Here is a 23,091-nt window from a genome sequence, read left to right on the forward strand (position 1 = left end):
GAGTTGGTTCTGGTCTCTTAAAGGAAAGCGGTAATTCAAGTACTGCAAAGGCCCACCTTAGCAACAGTTCAAAAAATATTTTTCCTTCACAGAAGGCATGTAATACACTTATAAATGCCATGTAGAGGGAAGTCTTTTCAAATAAAAGCATCAAAGAACTATATTCCCTATTTTTTATTTTAATAGCTTAAGGCAAATTTTAGCAAAAGGATATATGGTACATTTAAAACAGATTATCTAATACCCAAAACAATGATCATACCTTGAAACATGCTTAAAAGCCTCCACTATAACTGGTGCAAAATCTTTTGTAAACTCTGGTCCCTTCCTCTTGCTGTTCTGTATGACATCATTGGCTAGGTAGAGAAAAGTAAGCTTCCTGTTTGGTTTGGCTGAAAAATAAGAAAAAGTTTAAAATCTACTTAAAACATCTTTACTTGGACAAACTTTCTCAATATCTGAATTAAGCACTTTGAGAACTAAAATAACCCTACTAACCTTATGTATCATTTCAACCCTAGTCTCTCATTTTACTACCAAACTAACCAGAGTCACTGCTGCTAAACTCACCAGAACGACTAATGCCTATGTAAAAATGCATCTCGGTGACTCTATCCTGTCACCTAAATTTTATCTATCCTGTTACTAAATTTTAGTAAAACCATTACAAACTATATGAAATACAGTCATTTAAAATAAGATGGTGATTGGTCATGTTATTAAGATGGCACCCTAAATCCTACATTGAATTTAGGATTGTTTTAATAGACATGTTAATTCAAAATCGTTGTTAAGCTATTGTAAAACAACAGAAGAGCATGAAATGTAAAACAGGTTGAAAGAGACATCCCTTCAATCAATTATATATTTTTTGTTCATGCAATAAATATTTGCGAAGGTAACAGATTAACTGCTAGGGAGAATAAATGGGAAAAGTTTAGATGTTTCTGTCTTTAGAATACATGGCCATAAATTTTAAACTGAATTCACTGTGACAAAAATATTCCCCTACTCACTATGCTCTGTGGGTGTCATCATTTCTCTAAGGAAGTAGACAAGATTTCAACAGTTGTGGGCCAGAGTACATTTTTACTGGTTACAATGTTAAATAGCATAGTAGTACTGAATATGACTCAAACAAGACTATACATAAGGAAAACAGTGTTGAACATAATCTTTTATACTATTATTATATTTTACTAGAATTAAACTTGAATCACTCAATGTAGTACAGTCATATTCAGAAGCATTATACCTTATGGCATCCGTAATACAGTGCTGCAGAAAACTTACAGTCAGGACCAATTATGCAGTATCCTATTGTGGGCGATCTTACTGGATTTAAGACAAAAATTCTGATCAGGCTACATGTGGTCTTCTAGATGTTAAGATGTCAATTTACAAATTTAAGCATTCAACATATTAAAAAGTCACCTCTGAGTTCACATCATTCTTGAGGGACAACCAGAAGCCCAACCTTCTCACATACTAAGTCACAACTGATCAAACTTTACAAACTTGTCCCATGCCACTGTATAACCTGGTTTGTCTGTTTAAACTGCTATCTACCACTCTTCCTGCTTTTGAAAGTTGCTGGCATGGAATAAAGATAAGAAGAGATGGCAATAACAGAGACCAACTTCTGGTTTTCAGGTTCCTTGTCTGTTTAGATAAACCACAGTGTGTAACTGGTTAAGATATCAGGACCCTTTCCTAACATTTAGTCCTGTCTCTTTTTTACCCATCCCTGCCCTCTCAATCTCACCCACAAAATAGGTTGGTATTATTCAATCCAGGTTTTTGCCTTCCCAGTGTCAAATGAGTTTAGAAACTCAAATTTGTATTATCTAATTGGTAGGTTGCCTGCAATACTTTTGAATGGGTACCTGAACAAATGGAATCCTTTCACTGCGCTTTTACTATGTGCTACACACTATTCCAAGCACTTTACATATATTATCTCACTTAATCCTAACAATACGTCTCTATTTGGCAGTAGAACAAAGTCAAAAACATTATTTGCCCCCAGGGAAATAATGAGGAAGAGATCAGCCAGGATTGGAATCCAAAAACTCCAATAGCCAAGCAAATCCCTCTTAACAACTAGACCATGCTTCCTGTCATAATTAAATGGGCACGTTAACCTTTTGAGACTCAAAAGTAGCAACTCAAAGGAAGAAAAAGATAAAACAATGCGAAACAAAAAGTAGCAACTCAAAAATATTTTACAACGTTAGCAGCATTATTCACAATAGCCAATAGGTAAGAGCACTGAACAATGAACAAACAAAACGTGAATTATATATTCAATAAAGTATTATTCAGCCTTATAAAAGAAGGAAATGTTGACAGCTGTTACAACATGGATGAATCTTGAGGACACCATGTCAGGTGAAATAATCGAGTCACGAAAAAAGACAAACGACTGTATGATTCTACTTATTGGAGGTAGTCAAATTCATAGAAAAAGAGAGTAGAAGGGTAGTTGCCAAAGGCTGTGGGAATGGGAGGAGAATGGGTAATTATTAATGGGTACAGAGTTTCAGCTTTGCAAAATGAGCAGGTCTGGAAACTGGCTACACAACAATGTACTTAATACTACTGGACTGTACACTGAAAAAATGAAGATGGTAAATAATATTTATTACCACAAAAACAAAAAATTTCAGTTTTTTTTTTTTTTTTTTTGAGACAAGGTCTCACTGTCTCCCAGACTAAAGGCTCACTGCAGCCTCGACCTCCTGGGCTCAAGCAATCCTCCTGCCTCAGCTTACCAAGTAGCTGGAACCACAGGGGCACGCCACCACATGCCTGGCTAATTTTTTTTAACTTTTTGTAGAGATAAGGTCTCCCTTTGTTGCCCAGGCTGGTCTTGAACTCCTGGGCTCAAGTGACCCTCCTATCTAAGCCTCCCAAAGTGCTGGGATTACTGGTGTGAGCCACTGTGCCTGGCCCTGGAATGTTTTTTAAATTCATGGTTAATTTCTCAAAGAATTCAGAATTGCTTTCACAATATACACTAAAATAAAAATTTACAAGATTTAAAAATATATTTACCATTGTTTTCCAAAGGACAAATTCTATATTAGGTGATTGAGCATGGGGTCCAAATACTAAGATACTATTTTTGCTTTTATCCTTGTAGAACCAAGCAAAAATATGAAAAATACCCAGCAATCGTCACAACTTATGCCCTTTCCTAAATTTTCAGGGAATGAAATTTACTTCCATTTAAAATTATGTGTCCCTATACATACAACAAATAGTTAATGGTGGTAATCACAACAAGCAATGCAAGAAAAATCACAAAAAAAAATTTCAAATGAATTTGGTATTTTTAAAAATAACAGAGCCATAAATTGTTATTAAAAGAAAAACAGAAAGCTAACAGAAAGGGAAACAAATCATTTCATAATTCCTCAAAGAAATGTCACTGTTGGGAACAAAGAATATAAGACTAAATGACAGGTCTGACCCAGTTAATTCCTATATTTCCGTTGCTCATGGGGTTCCTTCCAAAAACACCTGTTTTCCAAACCTTCCATTCAATTTAAATAGCATTTATTATTTTAATGTTTGCCATGTACCAGGTACCACTCTAAGTACAGACTAAAATTAACCTTTCCTGTTCAATCAGGAGTTTGCAAGTTTCATACAAATTGGCAGATGATAGGTCACATCGCTAAAATGTTAGTTCTTTTTCTTCCTTTATTTCTTCTCCCCATGAATATATCACAGCAACACAGAAACAATCATAAATAATATATACTTGTGATATGGTTTGGCTGTGTCCTCACCCAAATCTCATCTTGAATTATGGTTCCCATAATCCCATGTGTCATAGGAGGAACCAGGTAGGAGATAATTGAATAATGGGGGCAGCAACCTCCATGTTTTTCTCATGTTAGTGAGTTCTCATGAGATCTGATGGTTTTATAAAGGGCCTTCCCCCACTTCACTCTGTACTTCCTGCTGCCGCCATGTGAAGAAGGACATGTTTGCTTCCTCTTCTGCCATGATTATAAGTTTCCTGAGGCCTCCCCAGCCCTGAAGAACTGTGAGTCAATTAAATCTATTTCCTTTATAAATTATCCAGTCTCAGGTATTTCTTCATAGCAGCATGAGAACAGACTAATACAGTAAACTGGTACCAGGTAGTGGGGTACTGCTGTAAAGATACCTGAAAATGTGGAAGTCACTTTGGAACTGCGTAACAGGCAGAGATTGGAACAGTCTGGAGGGCTCTGAAGACTACAGGAAGATGTGGGAAAGTTTGGAACTTCCTACAGACGTGCTGAATGGCTTTGACCAAAACGCTGATAGTGAAGTAGACAATGAAGTCCAGGCTGAAGTGGTCTCAGATGGAGATGAGGAACCTGTTGGAAACTGAAATAAAGGTGACTCTAACTACACTTTAGCAACAAGACTGGTGACATTTTGCCCCTGTCCTAGAGATCTGTGGAACTTTTAAGTTGAAAGAGATGATTTAGGGTATCTGGTGGAAGAAATTTCTAGGCAGCAAAGTATTCAAGTGACTTGGATGCTCTTAAAAGCATTCAGGTTTAGGCATTCACAAAGATATGGTTTGGAATTGGAACTTATGTTTAAAAGGCAAGTGGAACATACAAGTTGGGAAAATTGGCAGCCTGAGGATGCAATAGAAAAGAAAATCCATTCTCTGAAGAGAAATTCAGGCAGGCTGCAGAAATTTGCAAGCAACAAGGGGCCAAATGTTTATCCCCAAGACAATGGGGAAAATGTCTCCAGGGCATGTCAGAGACCTTCATGGCAGCTCTCCAATCACAGGCCCAGAGGCCAAGGAGGAAAAAATGGCTTCCTGAGCCAGGCCCATGGACTTGTTGCTTTGGGCAATCTCAGGATTTGGTGTCCTGCATCCCAGCTGCGCGAGTTCTAGCCGTGGCTAAAAGGGGCCAGGGTACAGCTTGCGCCATTATTTCAGAGGGTGCAAGCCCCAAGCCTTGGTGGGTTCCAAGGTGGTGTTGGGCCTGTGGATGCACAAAAGGCAATAACTGAGGTTTGGGAACCTCCACCTAGATTTCAGAGGATATATGGAAACACTTGGATGTCCAGGCAAGTCTGTTGCAGGGGTAGAGCCCTCATGGAGAACCTCTACTAGGGCAGTGCATAGGGGAAATATGGGATTAGAGTTCCTACATGGGGTCCCCATAGGGCACTGCCTAGCAGAGTTCAAGAAGAGGGCTACTGTCTTCCAGATCCCAGAATGGTAGATCCACCGACAGCTTGCATTCGTGCCTGGAAAAGCCACAGGCAGTCAACATCAGCCCGTGCAGGAGCTGCCCAAGGCAGTGGGAGCCCACCCCTTGCATCAGCGTGCCCTGGATGTGTGAGACAGGGAGTCAAAGGTGATTTTGGAGCTTTAAGGTTTAATGGCTGCCCTGCTGGGTTTCGGACTTGCGCGGGGCCTATACACTCCTTGTTTTGGACAATTTCTCCCTTTTGGAACAGGAGCATTTACCCAATACCTATGATACCCCCATTGTATCTTGGAAGTAACTAATTTGTTTTTTATTTTACAGGCTCATAGGTGTAAGGGACTTGCCTTATCTCAGGTGAGACTTTAGACTTGGACTTTTGAGTTAATGCTGGAATGAGTTAAGACTTTGGGGGACTGGTGGGAAAGCACGATTGGTTTTGAAATGTGAGAAGGACATGAGACTTGGGAGGGGCCGGGGTGGAATGATATGGTTTGGCTGTGTCCCCACTCAAATCTCATGTCAAACTGTAATCCCCACATGTCAGGGGAGGGGCCTGTCTCAGGTATTTCTTCATAGCAGCATGAGAACAGACTAACACAGTAAACTGGTACCAGGTAGTGGGGTACTGCTGTAAAGATACCTGAAAATGCAGAAGTCACTTTGGAAGTGAGTAACAGGCAGAGTGGGTGCCATGGCTGTAAGTTTCCTGAGGCCTCCCCAGTCATGCAAAACTGTGAGTCAATTAAATTTCTTTTCTTCATAAATTACCCAGTCTCAGATAGTTGTATATAGCAATGTGTGAAGAGACTAATACAATTACCTAAAAAGTTGAGCACATCCCCCAGAAGCACATGGTAATAAAAGTTCAGTTAATCACATAACCAGGAGACAGTTATAAAACATACCACAAACAATTCAACTAAAAGATCAATTACCAAGCTTCAAAAAGAAATCAGAGTATGCACTATTAAACAATATGAAGCAGACTTAGTGAAAGGATTAAAACAACATCTCTAGTTCCACTAATTCATAATCAGTTCATAGTTTTAGTTGTTCATAATGGTAGAAAGTGGTAGGAGAAGTGTTACCTATTTTCTTACATTGTACATACCTTATGTATATTCATTTTTATATGCTGCACGATATCATAATATAATTAATCATCCATGGTTTATGAAGACTGAATTTAAAACTACAGTAGATGGCAATGCTGATAAATACAATAAACAGCTAAAATCCTGTTATCTATAAACACAGGAACCATCGTTCCGAGGGAAACCTTCTATATGGAAAGCAGCAGCAGGAAATTGAATAAGGAAACACACACACACATATACACACGCATGCACATATACACACACACAAAAATATGCACATGTACATATACACACACATACATATCAATGGGAGGAAGGAGCATTACTGCAGGTCTTGTACAAGGAAATCAGGAGAAAACTCATTTTGAAAAAAAAAATCTACTAAAGATTTATTAACAATTACTGAACATCCTCATTTATATCCCTGGTAAAATGAATGACTACAGACTAGAAAAAGTTTCTATATATCCTGCTTATATAGTATATACATATTAAATCCTCAAATTTTAACTATAATTTAATTATCTTCTCTAAGTTTGAGTTGGGTGGAACTATAAATGCATTTAACTAAAAGATAATTATAAATGATTAAGGTCTCATGCCACTCATACAGTCAACAAATAATTACTTGGTATCTACCATTCACAGACACTGCATTAGCTACTAGGAATAAAAGACGACTCAACAGTCAGGTTGATAAAAGCCTACTTAAGCCTTATGTGTAAATGTGTGATGAAGCATTAGTGAAAAGAACATCCTTGGCAGAAAGAAGCTCTGCTCATGACCTAATGAATGCACTGTACATTATATATGAGGGAATAATGAAGTGTAAAGCTGGAAAGAAGGGAAGACTTAAACTAAATACCAAGCTAACAAGTGTTTCAGCTTCATTTTGCAAACAAAAAGAGAAGTATTGAAGTTTTAATTTCGGAGCAGGGGCGAACAGGAGACCCTGAGGTACATTAGGAAAACTAGAAGTAGGTAACACCGAACACTAAGAATACTGCAATAGGCAAGGAAAGAAGAAAGAATTCAAAACTAGAGTTGTGATAACAGGAACTTTGTCTTTCATTTTTCTATGCAGTACCTCCTTTCCCACATCTAATGACCCCTAAAAATTTCTAAGCTTTTTAGGGAAGTGGTACTTACACAGAAGAAAAGTGTTTTTATTAACTTACAGTAAATTCCTGTTTGACAAAATCTCCAATTGGAATTTCTCATTTGTTGCACCTCCATTCTAAAAGGAAGCAATTAACAAGATAATATATACTACACCTTTTAGAGTTAAATAGTTCTTTACAGTAACTGTCTTTCAGAATGAACCAGAAACACTGCTCAATTTCAGGTGAAAAAAAAGAATTCCACATAAGGGTTTAATGCATAACACTACTACATTAAGTATTCTTGAAGTTGAGTGAAATTCAAATGCGAATTGAAGACAGGTTTTCTGCATAGTCTCAAAACTACTAGAACAATTAATCAAAAATAACCTGTTCCTAACTTTCTGGATAATCTTCAGGTTTTCTCAATTATCACCTATACCAGCTCCATTTATAAAAATTTTTTTAAATAATAATTTTTTTCATTAATAATCCCCACGTACCTCTCCTGACACCAAGGAGTTAATTATGTAGCATTTCCTATTATGTATGGCTTTTAAAAGGCCCTACACTTCTCTTCCATCTTATAGAACCCTTTTCTCTGAATTCCTTGGTATCCTCATGCTCTTTTAAGTCCTACTACAGTAATCACTCTTCCCACAGCAGGGCTATCTCCAACTTACTAGACTCTCTCCCAACTAAATCCTATTTCTTTTAGTTCAGAAAAGCATGGAGATGGATCTAATTCAGTTCCTTAACCCTGAGATAATTTTATACCTAAATATTCATTTTAAAAATACAGTGCAACAAATTAAAAACACACGTTTGTGGAAATCAGCATTTTCTGAGGCAAAAAAAGAAAGGTCTGTGCTGTGTAGACTTGTATCCTGAGAGTGTTTCTCTGAACCTGTTTCCAAAACAACTTCAAGACTTTTCCTTCTGCCTGTGGCATTGTGGGGAAGACATGTTCCTATGGATGGATAGGTGGTTGTAAGCCAAAAACTGCTATAGTCAGTCAACATCTTTGTCACAGAAAGCATATAATCAATAGATGATTCTTCAATGGATTCTATCTGTCCCAGACAGGACAAAGAGTTCAGTCAGACACAGCTGGCTGCTTCTCCACAGCAGAGGTGGGTGAAAAGTGGGTAGAGGTGATGTACTCCTGTACTACTGCCAGGAGGTCTCAGATTTGGCAGCCTATTCCTTGGAAGAGTTCAGGTTCACATTTCAAATTACACAGTAGGGACTGATCCTGTCAATTCTTGCTTACAAGCCTTTGAAGATTTTCTACTGTTCTCCAGACAACATTTTAAAAATCCTTAATATGCACCAAAGGCCTTAAACAAAGAGGTCTCTACCATCTACACTACTCTTCACATCCAACACTATCCTCCAACTTCCCCAACTCCTACCATACTTCAGACCTCAGTTAAATGGGTTCCTCCAGTTTTCCCTGACCAACAAGACCACACAGGTTAGGTAGCCCTGAGATGATTTCATAGCACTCCACACTATTCCTATGGCACATCTACCCTAACTATAATTATTTTTATTTCATGTAGTGCTTCCCAACTAAACTAAGTTCCACTGAGAACAATGACTGTCAAATCTACCAAAATCAAACCCAACAGCTAGCTCCTAATTTGATCAATGTTTACTGAATACATTTTGGCCTAGACCTTGGCTTTAATTACTTGTCCCAGTAACTTAGTTTCTGATCATTAACCTCAGCCAGCACAGGAGACAGGAACACATGTAAAATTACACTGTTGTCAGAAACCGCAAGAATTTTTAATTCAGATTATGAAAGACAAACTTCCTTAGCACTCTCATTTGTACTTTTTTAACGTATTGGGTTCAACTATTTTCATTTTCCTTCCTTCACTCTACAGTTCTCACAAAGCAATAACTTATAGAAAAACAGTCAAGACATGTGCACAGAAAGTAAAAAGAAGCAGAAATGTTAAATAATTAAAACCAACTACCATTTTCAACCTACTAGAGTGACCAAGACTAAAGTCTGACACGAACTAAAACTGACAAAAGTATGGGTGAGATGACCAAATTTAGATACCTTCAGACACTGGTGGTTAAATCATAAATTAGTACAACCTCTCAGAAAAACAACTTGGTAATATCTATCAGAATTCAGAAAACATAATTGCACAAAGCTTCTTGACCTTGCAAATTTTACTTCTAAGAATTTATCCTATGGATATATTTCTCATAAATGCACAAAGAAATCGTTAAGGATATTCATGACAGCATCAAGAAAGAACTGAATAAACATTCATACAATCCACACAATATTCTGCAGCTGTTCAAAAATGAAATAGAGGTTGATGTACTGATATGGAAAAATATCCAAGACATAGTATTAAGTTACACACACACACAAACACAGTAAACAATAACTATATCTTTGGGAAAGACCAAGAAGAATCTGGGGAGAAGAGGCGGAGTTACCAACAAAGAATTAAGTTATAAAAGAGAAACATATAAATTATATATTAAATGATTACTCTGAGCCTACATGCTGAAAAAGGCTTCAGCATAGTGCTTGCCTGGTACTCCACCAACCGACTTCGTTGTGTAGGTGCGTTTATCCATGGCTTCTCCTGTTTCAATGCTTGGTTAAGGAGAACAAAATACCTACGTCCAAGCAAAGGAACATCTTTTCCATTCTAAAAGGCCAAAGGAAATTCAAATTCCTAAGAAATTTTCGTAAACAAAATAATTTTTAAAACCTTGGTTTCAGTATATGCAGCAAATGAATTATAAAAATCCTGAGACGAATAAACTTCATCCTGGACCATTAGACCACTATAAAATACACTGTCAAGTGGAACAATTCTGGAATACATACCATACCCATTTATTCACATTACACTTATAGAATGAAATTGAGACTAAAACTTTTTTGCTTTTTTACAAATAAATTGAAAGAAATAATACTACAATTTTTATGACCTGAGCATTGTTCTAAAAGTTTATGTATCTCATTTAATCTTCAAAACAACCCTACGAGGTAAGTTATCCTCATTTTACCAACGATGAGAGGTGACAATGTGCTAGCAGCCCTCACTCTCAGCACCTCCTCAGCCTCAGCGTCCACTCTGGCAGCACTTGAGGAGCCCTTCAGCCTGCCACAGCACCGTGGGAGCCCCTCTCTGGGCTGGCTGAGGCCAGAGCTGCCTCCCTCTGCTTGCGGGGAGGTGTGGAGCGAGAGGCCCCAGCGGGAACTGGGGCTGCGCGCTGGCGCTTGAGGGCCAGTTCGAGTTCCCAGGGGTGCAGGCTCGGTGGGTCCCGCACAGGAGCAGCCTGGTCGGCTGGCGCCGCCAGCCCAGGGCAGTGAGGGGCTTAGCACCCGGGCCAGCAGCTGCGGAGATTGCGCCGGGTCCCCCAGCAGTGCTGCCCCACCAGTGCTGCACTCAAATTCTCACAAGGCCTTAGCTGCTTCCCCGCGGGGCAGGGCTTGGGACCTGCAGCCTGCCATGTCTGAGCTCCCATCCTGCGGTGTGCCGCCACGCAGCCTGAGCCTCCCCAACAGGCGCTGCCCCCTGCTCCATGGCGCCCAGTCCCATTGACAGCCCAAGGGCTGAGGAGTGCAGGTGCGGCTTGGGACTGGCGGGCAGCTCCGCCTGCAGCCCGGTGCAGGATCCACTAGGTGAAGCCAGCTGGGTTCCTGAGTCGGATGGGAACTTGGAGAACTTTTATGTCTATCTAGAGAATCGTAAATACACCAATCAGCACTCTGTGTCTAGCTCAAGATTTGTAAATACACCAATCAGTACTCTGTATCTAGCTCAAGGTTCCTAAATACACCAATTGGTACTCTGCATCTAGCTAACTCTGTGTCTAGCTAACCTAGTGGGGACTTCCAGAACTTTTCTGTCTAGCACTCTGTGTCTAGCTCAAGGATTGTAAACGCATCAATCAGCACTCTGTGTCTAGCTCAGGGTTTGTAAATACACCAATCAGGACTCTGCATCTAGCTCAAGGTTTGTAAATACACCAATTGGTACTCTGTATCTAGCTAACTCTGTGTCTAGCTAACCTAGTGGGGACCTGGAGAACTTTTCCATCTAGCACTCTGTGTCTAGCTCAAGGATTGTAAATGCACCAATCAGCATGCTGTCAAAATGGACCACTCAGCGCTCTGTAAAATAGACCAATCAGCTCTCTGTAATAATTGACCAATCAGCACGATGTGGGTGGGACCAGATAAGGGAATAAAAGCAGGTTGCCCAAGCCTGCAGTGGCAACCTGCTCAGGTCCCCTTCCATACTGTGGAAGCTTTGTTCTTTCGCTCTTTGCAATAAATCTTGCTGCTGCTCACTCTCTGGGTCCACGCTGCCTTTATGAGCTGTAACACTCACTGCAAAGATCTGCAGCTTCACTTCTTACAGCAGACCATGAACCCACCAGAAGGAAGAAGCTCCAGACACATCTGAATGTCTGAAGGAGTAAACTCCAGATACATCGTCTTTAAGAACTGTAACACTCACCACGAGGGTCCGTGGCTTCATTCTTGAAGTCACTGAGACCAAGAACCCACCAATTCCGGACACAAAACAATTATTAAAGTACAGCTACCCTTCAACAATGGGGGGTAAAGGGGGTCAACCCCCTGTGCAGTAAAAAACCCATGTATAAATTCGGACTCCCAAAAAACTTAACTACAAATAGACTATCACTGAGCAGAAGCCTTACTGATAACATAAATGACACGTATTTTGTATGTTATATACTGTATTCTGACAATAAAGTAAGCTAGAGAAAAGAAAATGTTAAGAAAATCACAGAAAGAAAACGTTTATTATTAAGTGGAGGTGTTTTCATCAAAAAGGTTTTCTCTTCGTCATTTTAACGTTGAATAGGCTAAGGAGGAAGAGGGAGAAGAGGAGCGGTTGGTTTTGCTGTCTCAGGAGCATCGGAGGCAGAAGGCGCTGAAGGAGGTGGAAGGGAAGGCAAACACACTCATGTAACTTTTACTGAAAAAAATTAACATAGAAGTAGACCTGGGCAGTTCAAACCCATATTGTTCAAAGGGAAACTGTAATTAAATGTAAATTACAATGAAATCAATCAGCACTCTCAAGCCCCATACATACTGTGTCCCTAAAAAACATTTCATTAATAAAACCAGATCAAAGCCGGACACGAAAGCTCACATCTGTAATCCCAGCATTTTGGGAGGCTGAGGCGGGTGGATCACCAGAGGACAGGAGTTCGAGACCAGTCTGGCCAACATGGTGAAACCCCATCTCTACCAAAAATACAAAAATTAGCCAGGCATGGTGGTGCACGCCTGTAATCCCAGCTACTCAGGAGGCTGAGGCACAAGAATCACTTGAACCCAGGAGGTGGAAGTTACAGTGAGCCAAGATCACACCACTGCACTCCAGCCTGGACACAAAGCAAGACTCGGCATCAAAAAATATAAAAAATAAAATAACTAAATAAAAGCAGGTCAAGTCTCACGTCCTCTGGCAAATAAAAGCAGGAAATGCACAAAATGTACCAAGGACATCTTGTCATGCTAGAAAGGATAAAAGTGATTTTAAAAACTGCAGTTGTATCCAAAGGACACAAGCAAACTTCCAAGAGGCTGCCACTGACAAAAGAGCATCAAAAATAATAACAATAGTCTGAAATACAAACATATAAAAATCCATGAGCTGAAAATGATAAAAAAAAGAAAACAGGCAAGGCATGGTGCCTCATGCCTATAATAACAGCACAAAAACAGTTCTGCTCCAGCCAAACACCATAGAAAAAAACTTCTGCCATACCCATACTAGCAAAGAAAACGGTAAGCCTAGACTTCCACCCTCACAGTACTGTAATGTGGATCCCAACATTCCCACCAGAGTAGTGTCAGAGAAGGCAAAGTAGGGAACCTGGACTTCCAACCCCACTCAGCAATAAGGAAACACTCCCCACTGGGCTGTATCACAGGAGGCCTAGGGGAACAACAGGACTTTCACCATGGTATGGCAGTAATGGGAACATATACTCCTTCTCCCCTCCCCACGGTGTCAGTGGAGACCTACTGGAAAGCCAGAACTTCTACTCGCACACAACAGTACCACAGTACCTCCTTCTCCTGATGGGGCAGTGTCAGAGAAACCCAGTTAAATTAAGATTAAATAAGATCTATCATCTTGGCTAAGCACTGTGGCACATGACTGTAATCTCAGCACTATAGGAGGCCGGGGTGGGTGGACTGCTTGAGTTCAGGAGTTCAAGGCCAGGCCGGGGCAACATGGCGAAACCCCGTCTTCACAAAAAACACAGAAAAATCAGCCAGGCATGGTGACGTATGCCTGTAATCCCAGGTATTCAGGAGGCTGAGGTGGGAGGATTCAGAAGGTGGGAGGATTGCTGAGCCTGGGAGGTCATGAAGTGAGGTGCCACCGCACTTCAGCCTGGTGACAGAGTGAGAGCCCATCTCAAAAACAACAACAACAACAACAAAAACCAACAACAACAACCTAGAGTCTCATAACATCCCAAAATCCATTATATCCATTAAAAAAAAATCACCCCATATCAAGAACCAGGAAGATCTGAAACAGAATGGGGAAAAACAGCAACAGATCCCAACACAAAGTAGAGAGGTTTAAATGATCTTACAAAGACTTAAAGCAGCCACCAAGGCTGGGCAACACAATGAGACCCCCATCTCTACAAAAATAAAAATTAAAAAATTAGGCATGGTGACTCATACCTGTAGTCCCAGCTACTTAGGAGGCTTGCCTGAGCCCAGAGGTTGGAGGTTACAGTGAGCTACAATCACACCACCATACTCCAGCCTGGGCAACAGAGCAAGACTCTGTCTCGAAATAAATAAATAAATAAAGTAAGCAGCCATCATAAAAATCCTTTATTAACTAGCATATAAAATATGTTGAGGCCGGGCGCGGTGGCTCAAGCCTGAAATCCCAGCACTCTGGGAGGCCGAGACGGGCGGATCACGAGGTCAGGAGATCGAGACCATCCTGGCTAACACGGTGAAACCCTGTCTCTACTAAAAAATACAAAAACCTAGCCGGGCGAGGTGGCAGGCACCTGTAGTCCCAGCTACTTGGGAGGCTGAGGCAGGAGAATGGCGTAAACCCGGGAGGCGGAGCTTGCAGTGAGCTGAGCTGAGATCCGGCCACTACACTCCAGCCTGGGCGACAGAGCGAGACTCCGTCTCAAAAAATAAATAAATAAATAAAATATGCTGAAAATACAACATATCAAAAATCTGTGGGGCATAGCTGAAGCAGTGCTGAGAGAAATTCTGAACACTAAAGGTACAGTCTCAAATCAATAATCTGTAATAAGTTCCCACTTCAAGAACCTAGAAAAAGAACAAAATTAACCCAAGCAAGTAAAAGGAATGAAATAATAAAGGCTAGAACAGAGATCAATGAAAATAAAAACATAAAAATGCAGAAAAAAATTAAATCAATGAAGCAAAGCACTGGTTATTTGAAAAGATCAATACAACTGAAAAGTCTCCAGCCAGAATGACAAAGAAACAAGAGGGAAGACACGAATTATCAATATCAGGAATAAAACAGGATATCACTACAGCCTCTACAGGCATCCAAAGGATAAAAAGGAAATACTATGAACAACTCTAGGCATATAACTTTGACAACTTAGATAAAATGGACCACTTCCTCAAATAATACAAGCTACCACAACTCACTATGAAACAGATTTGAATAGCCTTATAACAATTAAGGAAATTGAGTTCTCAATCTTAAAATTCCTCCCCCAAAAAATCTCCAGATCCAGACGGTTTCCACCAGAAAATTATACCAAATGTTTAAAGAATCTTTAAAATTCTACACAATCTCTTCTAGAAAATAGAAGAGGCCGGGCGCGGTGGCTCAAGCCTGTAATCCTAGCACTTTGGGAGGCCGAGACAGGCGGATCACAAGGTCTGGAGATCGAGACCACCCTGGTTAACACGGTGAAACCCTGTCTCTACTAAAAATACAAAAACTAGCCGGGCGAGGTGGCGAGCGCCTGTAGTCCCAGCTACTTGGGAGGCTGAGGCAGGAGAATGGCGTAAACCCGGGAGGCGGAGCTTGCAGTGAGCTGAGATTCGGCCACTGCACTCCAGTCCGGGCGACAGAGCGAGACTCCGCCTCAAAAAAAAAAAAAAGAAAATAGAAGAGGGAACACATCTCAATTCATTTTATGAAGTTAGTGCTATGGCACTCTGATATCAAAACCAGACACAGAACCCAAAAAAAGGAAAACTACAAACCAACAGTCTTCGTTAATACAGATGTACCCATTCCTTTTTTATTTTTTAATAACAGAGTTTCACTCTTGTTGCCCAAGCTGGAGCACAATGATGTGATCTGGCCTCACCACTGCCTCAGCCTCCCAGGTTCAAGCAATTCTCCTGCCTCAGCCTCCCAAGTAGCTAGGACTACAGGCATGCACCACTACACCTGGCTAATTCTATATTTTTAGTAGAGACGGGGCTTCTCCATGTTGGTCAGGCTGGTCTCGAACTCCCAACCTCAGGTGATCCACCCATCTCAGCCTCCCAAAGTGCTGGGATTACAGGCATGAGCCACTGCACCCAGCCAGATGTAAACATTCTTAACAAAATATTAGTAAATAAAATTCAGCAACATATAAATAAGAATTATACAACACAGATAAGTGTAATTTATTCCAGGAATGCAAAGCTAGTTCAAGATCAGAACATCAATGTGATGCACCATATTAACAGGCTAAAAAGAAAAACTGAATGGTCAAACCAATTAATGCAGAAGAGGCTTCTGACAAAATTCAACAACTATTCATGATAAAATCCCTCAGAAATCAAGAATAGAGAATTTCCTCAATTTGATAAACAGCACCTAAAAAAAAAGAAGAGAAAAAAAAAAAAAAACCTACAGCTAACATTCCACCACAATGGATAAAGACTGAATGTTGATCAGGAACAAGGCAATTAACTGTTTACTCTCATCAGTCTTATTACACATGATGCTGGATATTATAGCAAGTACAATAGGGCAAGAAAAGGAAATACAAGACAAAAAATTAAAAAAGAAATAAAACTGTCCCTATTTGCAGATGACATGATTATCTACAAAGCAAACGCCAAGGAATTTATGAAAAAAAAATTTTTACAGCAAATAAATGTGTTCAGCAAGAGCTGAATTGTGCAGGCTGGAGTGCAGTGAGTGGCATTAACTCGGCTCACTGCAACCTCTGCCTCCCAGGTTCAAGCGGTTCTCCTCCTCAACCTCCTGAGTAGCTGTGATTAGAGGCGTGCACCACCGCTGCCGGCTAATTTTTGTATTTTTAGTAGAGATGGGGTTCTGCCATGTTGGCTAGGCTGGTCTCAAACTCCTGACCTCAGGTGATCCACCCACCTTGGCCTCCCAAAGTGCTGGGATTACAGGCGTGAGCCACCAGACCCTGCTGTGTATTATTTTTACCACAATGAAAAAATGCACACACACAAAAATGTACTCAAGGATCAAGATTCAACAAAATTGGTCATTTTTACTGCTTTTAATGTGCACATTAGGTAAAACTGACTTTTTTTTTAACTGTGAGTGTGTGGCGTTAAAAATACAGTTGACTTTTGAATAGCACAGGTGTTACAGGCACCAACCCATCACACAATCAAAAACCTGCATATAATTTTTGACCCCCCCCCAAAACTTAGGGAGTGTTGCTGCCTCAGGAAGAAAATTAATGTATACATGGACCCACAAAGGTCAGACCTATGAATTTGACTGCTCTAGTTGTCTCATATAAGTGGAATCATACAATTTGTTCTTTTGTGACTGGTTTAATTCACTTAGCATAATGTTTTTGAGGTACATCCATGTTGTAGCATGTGTCAGAATACCCTTTCTTTTTAAGTATATATTACATTATGTTTATTCATTTATCTGTTGTTGGACACTTGGGTTGCTTTCACCTTTCGGCTGTTGTTAATAATGCTGCTGTGGAACACTGGAATTATGGGTGTGCACATATCTGTTTGAGTCCCTCCTTTATTCTTTAGGAGTTTATACTCAGGTAGAATTGCTGAATCATGGTAATTGTATATTTAAATTTTTTAGAAACTGTCATATAGTTTTCTATAGCAGCTGCACCCTTTTATATTCTGGCCAGCAGTATGCCAGGGTTCTTACTTGTTTTGACATCCTCACTAACATTTGTTATTTTCTGCTTTTTGATAATAGCCATTCTAATGGATATGAAGTGGTATCTGCTTGTGCTTTTGATGTGCACAGAGACAGAAAATAAAAGGGTTGCTGGGGAAGAAGAAAATGGGGAGTTAATGTTTAGTGGATACAAAGTTTCAGTTTGGGGAAATGGAAAAAAGTTCTGGAGATAATGATGAGTGCTACACAACAACTGAATGTACTTAATGCCACCGAACTAAAAAAGGTTGAAATTGTAAATTCTGTTATATATACATTTATATATGTTATAGATACATACATATATATGTGTGTATACATATATATTAAAAAAAAAAAAACAGGGTTTCACTCTGTCACCCAGGCTGGAGTGCAGTGTGGCACAGCCATGGTCACCACAGCCTCAACCTCCTGAGTCGGGGATCCTCCAATCTCAGAGTATGTTGTTCAATGGAAAACTGTGCAAAGATTACTACTAAGTTTGCCTTAATTAATGATTAGGTGCTACTGGTTTTCACCCACCTTTGCTTTTGTATCATGAAGATGCGTCTCATATATGGCTTGCAAATCGTTGAACTTCTAAGAGATTGATAGCCAGAATATATATATACACACACATACATACACACACACACACACACACACATAACTCCTACAATTCAACAACAAAAAACAATTCAAAACAGGCAAACTGCTTGAACAGACATTTATCCAAAAAAGATATACAGAAAATCAATAAGTACACGAAACTATGCTCACCATCATTAGTCATTAGGGAATAGCTGAGACTACAGCACACACTACCAAACCCAGCTAATTTTTGTTATTTTTTTTTTTTTTGTAGAGACGGGGTTTCACCATGTTGCCCAGGTTGATCTCAAACTCCTGGGCTCAAGCAATCCACCCATCTTAGCTTCCAAAAGTGTTGGGATTACAGGTGTGAACTACCACACCAGAATTTTTTTTTTTTTTTTTTTTTTTACTGCCTTTAATGTGCACATTAGATACAACTGATTTTTTTTTAAACTGTGTGTGGCATTAAAAAAAAAGTTGACTTTTAAATAACACAGGTGTTACAGGCACCAATCCATCACACAATCAAAAACCTGCATATAATTTTTGAGACCCCCCCAAAACTTAAGGAGTTGGTGTCTTGCTGCCTCAGGAAGAAAATTCATGTATACATGGACCCACAAAGGTCAGACCTACGCTGCTTAATGGAAAACTGTGCAATGATTACTAGTACAGTTTGCCTTAACTAATGATTAGGTGCTACTGGTTTTCACCCACCTTTGCTTTGGTATCATCAAGACATGTGTCAATATAGCAAGTAAGGACAAACAAGCCTAAGTAGTATCAGGAAAATCATTTTGACCTTTTGGACCCATATAACCCCCTAACCTAAGGGTCTTGGTGATTCACAGTGGTCTGTTGACCACATTTTAAGGACCACAGCTCTAAAAAGGGTTAAGTATGAACAGGGTGGAACAATGTAATAGACTAAAAAGGCTGGAAATTTTTCAGGTCTTTCTCAACCAAGAAAATATAACTCAGGGTTCATTATTTGACTCAAGATATCAGAAGTTCCTAAATCATACACTAGTTCTAAAAGAAACAACCAAATATTCTCTAATACCTCTTCCAATTCTAAAACCCTCAGATTCTAAACACTTTTCAACATTCATTCAGTAACTCATTCAACACACAGTTGTGTCTATTGTATGCTAGGTTCTGAGGGAATAAAGAAATAAGTTCAGTCCTCCAGTAATAAACTCAACACACTATTATATATAAATGCTATAATAACAACAGTTAAAAGTACATGACACCATGGAAAATATCACGAGTAGGAAAAATTAGTGAATTTGAAGACAATTAAAATTATTGATTCTGGGGAGCAGAAAGAAAAAGAATGAAGAGAAATGAACACAGTCTAATGGATCTGCCAATTAACAAATGCATTATGAAGTTACAAAAAGAAAAGCAAGAGAAAAGGATGAAGAAATGATACATGATTAACTAATGGCTGAAAACTCCAAAACTTGAAGACATGAATCTACAAATCCAAAAAGCTTAACAAACTTCAAGCAAGATAAACTGAAAGAAACCCACACTAAGACACATTATAATCAAACGGTCAAAAACAAAGACAACGAGAATCTTGAAAGCAGCAAGATTAAAAGCCAATTTCTCATCAGAAACCACGAGACCAGAAAATAGTGAGACAATGTATTTAACATCCTAACAGGAAAAAAAAAAAACAAAAAACAAAAAAAAAAACTGTCAACCAAGATTTTTATACTTAGCAAAAAAATCCTTCAAAACTAAAGGAGAAATTAAGGCATTTCAAGCTAAACAAAAGCTGACAGAGTTTGCTACTATTAAACCTGACCTACAAGAAATCCTAAAGACAGTACTTCAGGATGAAATTAAAGGATACTAGATAGTAACTAGAAGCCATAAGAAATAATGAGCATCAGTAAAGGTAACTCCCTAAGTAAATATAAAAACCAATATTGTATTTTTACTCTGTCACTTCTCTTTTTGTTTCCTATGTGATTTAAAAATCAAATGCATAAAACATAAGTTTATCAAATGGTATACAACATATAAAGATGTAATTTGTGATAACATAAAAGGAGGATAGGGCTATAGAGGAACAGAGTTTTTGTATCCTATTGAAGATAAGTTGGTATCAATTTAAAAAAAAATTTTTTTTTTTTTTGAGACAGAATCTTGCCCTGTCACCCAGGCCGGAGTGCAATGGCATGATCTCGGCTCACTGCAACCTCCACCTCCTGGGCTCAAGTGATTCCCCTTCCTCAGCCTCCTGAGTAGCTGGGATTACAGGCATGCACCACCACACTTGGCTAATTTTTTGTATCTTTAGTAGAGATGGGGTCTCACCATGTTGGCCAGGCTGGTCTCAAGTTCCTGACCTCGTGATCTACCCACCTTGGCAGATCATGAGGCGGGCAGATCACAGGTGTGAGCCACCTGGGATTACAGGTGTGAGCCACCACGCCCAATGCCCAACCTCAATTCAAATTTAAGATGTTAACTGAAATTATAAATTTGAATTATAAATTATAAATTTAAAAATTATAAATTTAAAGTTTTAAAGTTTAATTCAAAAAATGTTTTAAAGAACCCATCTCAAAAAACAGAACTAGGGATGATGGGTGGGTGAACAATTAATTCTTCCCAGGACAGACTATAAAAACCTGAAGAGAGGAGTTGTCATGAGAGTCTGGAGACTAGGGGATAGAGGAGAAATAGAAAAAAGAAAAAGTACATAAAAGCACACAGACACATTAAAGTACAAGACACATCATTTATAAAACTGAAGTGAATCTCACATACCATAAATTTAACCACATTAAAGCATACAATTCAGGCTTTTTTACTGCATTTGTAAGATTGTGCAACCATTACCTCCATCTAGTTCCAAAATATTTTCAGCACCTCCAAAGACAAGCCCACACCCACTAAATAGTTATTCGCCATTCCTCTGTTCACTCTAGCCCCCAGGAGTATTATGGACTTATGTATTCTAGATATTCCATATATTATGAAATTACACAATATGTGACTTTCTGTGTCTGACTTCTTTTGCTTTGCACGTTTCTGAGGTTGCTCAACACTGTAGAATGTATCAGTATTTCATTCCTTTTTATAGCTGAATATAATATTCCAGCATGTGGATACACCATATTTGTTTATTCATTCATCTGCTAATGAACATGCAGGTTGTTTCAATCGTTTGGTCACTATGAACAGTCCTATTATGAGAATTCTTATAAAGTATTTGTTTGAATATCTGTTTCCAAGTCTCATAAACATATACCTAGGAGTGAAATTACTGGGTCATATAGTAACTCTATGTTAACATAAGGAGGACAGCTAGTAGGTGAATGAAATTAGATACAAGGAGATCCGCTGGGAGGCTACAGCAAGAATACTAGTAAATATGAGAACCTAGGCAGTGGGGTGAAAAAGGAAAGGCAAGGGAGATACTGCCAAAAATAATTTTAAAAGCTGAAGGTGAGAAAACTATGAAGAAAGAGGTTGAAACAATCTTGAAGTTCTGAGCATAGGCAACTAGAAGATTAGTAATGCCCTTCACTGAAATAGGAAAGGCAGAGCAATAGGGAAGAGGAATGGGAATGGGGGAAGATGACAAAAAAGGGTTTATGTGCACAATGAGTTTGGGATGTGTAGGAAATGCCATTCAGTGATGCCGAGACTGGGGCTACAGAAAAAGACCATCGAATCATCAGCATATTTATGACAGAAACTAAAAACACCATCTAAAGCATCAAATTATAAACCCGTACTAATTGATTTACCAATTAAATGCTAGTGAATCTATGGCCGGGCATGGTGGCTCATGCCTGTAACCCCAGCACGTTAGGAGGCCAAGACAGGCAGATCACTTGACGTCAGGAGTTCAAGACCAACCTGGCCAACATGATGAACCCCGTCTCTACTAAAAATAGAAAAAAATTAACCAGATGTGGTGGTGGGTGCCTGTAATCCCAGCTACTCGGGAAGCTGGCGCAGGAGAATCACTTGAACCAGGGAGGCGGAGGTTGCGGTGAGCAAAGGTCACACCACTGCACTCCAGCCTGGGCAACAGAGCGAGACTCCACCTCAAAATAAATAAATAAGTAAATAAATAAAATATTAGTAAATCTAGATGAAGTGCTCAAATTACTTTTACTTGGGGATCTCCAAAGAAATAGAATCAATAGGACAGAGAGAGAAATACTGACTGACTATAAGGAATCAGCCATGGGAATCTGGAGGTTGACAAGTCCCAAGATCTGCAGTTCAGACTGCAGGACAGCCTTAAGATCCAGAGGAGCCAATGGAGTAGTTCCAGTCCAAGTCCAAAGGCCTAAGAACCAGCACTACCAATGGTGTAATTTCAGTCTGAAGGCTAGCAAACTGGAGACCTGGAAGAGCAGCCAATACTTCAGTTTGAGTCCAAAGGCAGGAGAAAAAAAGAAAAAAGAAAAAAAAAAAAAAAGTTCAGGCTCAAAGGCAGTCAGCAGAAGTTCTCTCTTATCCATGGAAAAATCAACCTTTTCATTCTATTTATGTCTTCAACTGGCTGGGTAAGTCCTACTTACATTAGGGAGGGCATCTGCTTTTCTGTCTGATTCAAATGTTCATCTCATCCAGAAAACACCTACACACACATATCCAGAAATGGCTGGCTGAATGTCTGGGCATCCTGTTGCCCAGTCAAGTTGACAAAGAAAATTAACCATCACAAATGCTGTTCAAGATAATACCTCATGATATTCAACTAAGAAAAGTGAATTTTTTGATAGTTTGGCAAAAATACGGTCCTTGACAAAAATGATTTGCTAGATTAAATGTCTAAGGTATTTTTAAACCATATTCTGAAGCAAAATGATGTTCCTTTAACTGGACCAAAGTGTGCCATCACAAAAATCAACCA

At 39.4% G+C, this 23,091-nt stretch overlaps 1 protein-coding gene across 3 annotated transcripts in view; it reads right to left on the minus strand.

The window, feature by feature from the left end:
* The window catches only part of RPRD1A (regulation of nuclear pre-mRNA domain containing 1A), a 74,421-nt gene that overhangs the window by 42,607 nt on the left and 8,723 nt on the right, over nt 1–23,091 (minus strand). For all 3 annotated transcript variants that reach the window (XM_010362699.2, XM_010362698.2, XM_030925906.1), the window contains exon 2: nt 263–392. In XM_010362699.2, coding sequence (XP_010361001.1) covers nt 263–392 — 130 coding nt within the window. The remainder of the gene's footprint in view (nt 1–262; nt 393–23,091) is intronic.

Source organism: Rhinopithecus roxellana, chromosome 21 (genome assembly GCF_007565055.1).
Source record: "Rhinopithecus roxellana isolate Shanxi Qingling chromosome 21, ASM756505v1, whole genome shotgun sequence".
NCBI classification, from domain to species: domain Eukaryota; kingdom Metazoa; phylum Chordata; class Mammalia; order Primates; family Cercopithecidae; genus Rhinopithecus; species Rhinopithecus roxellana.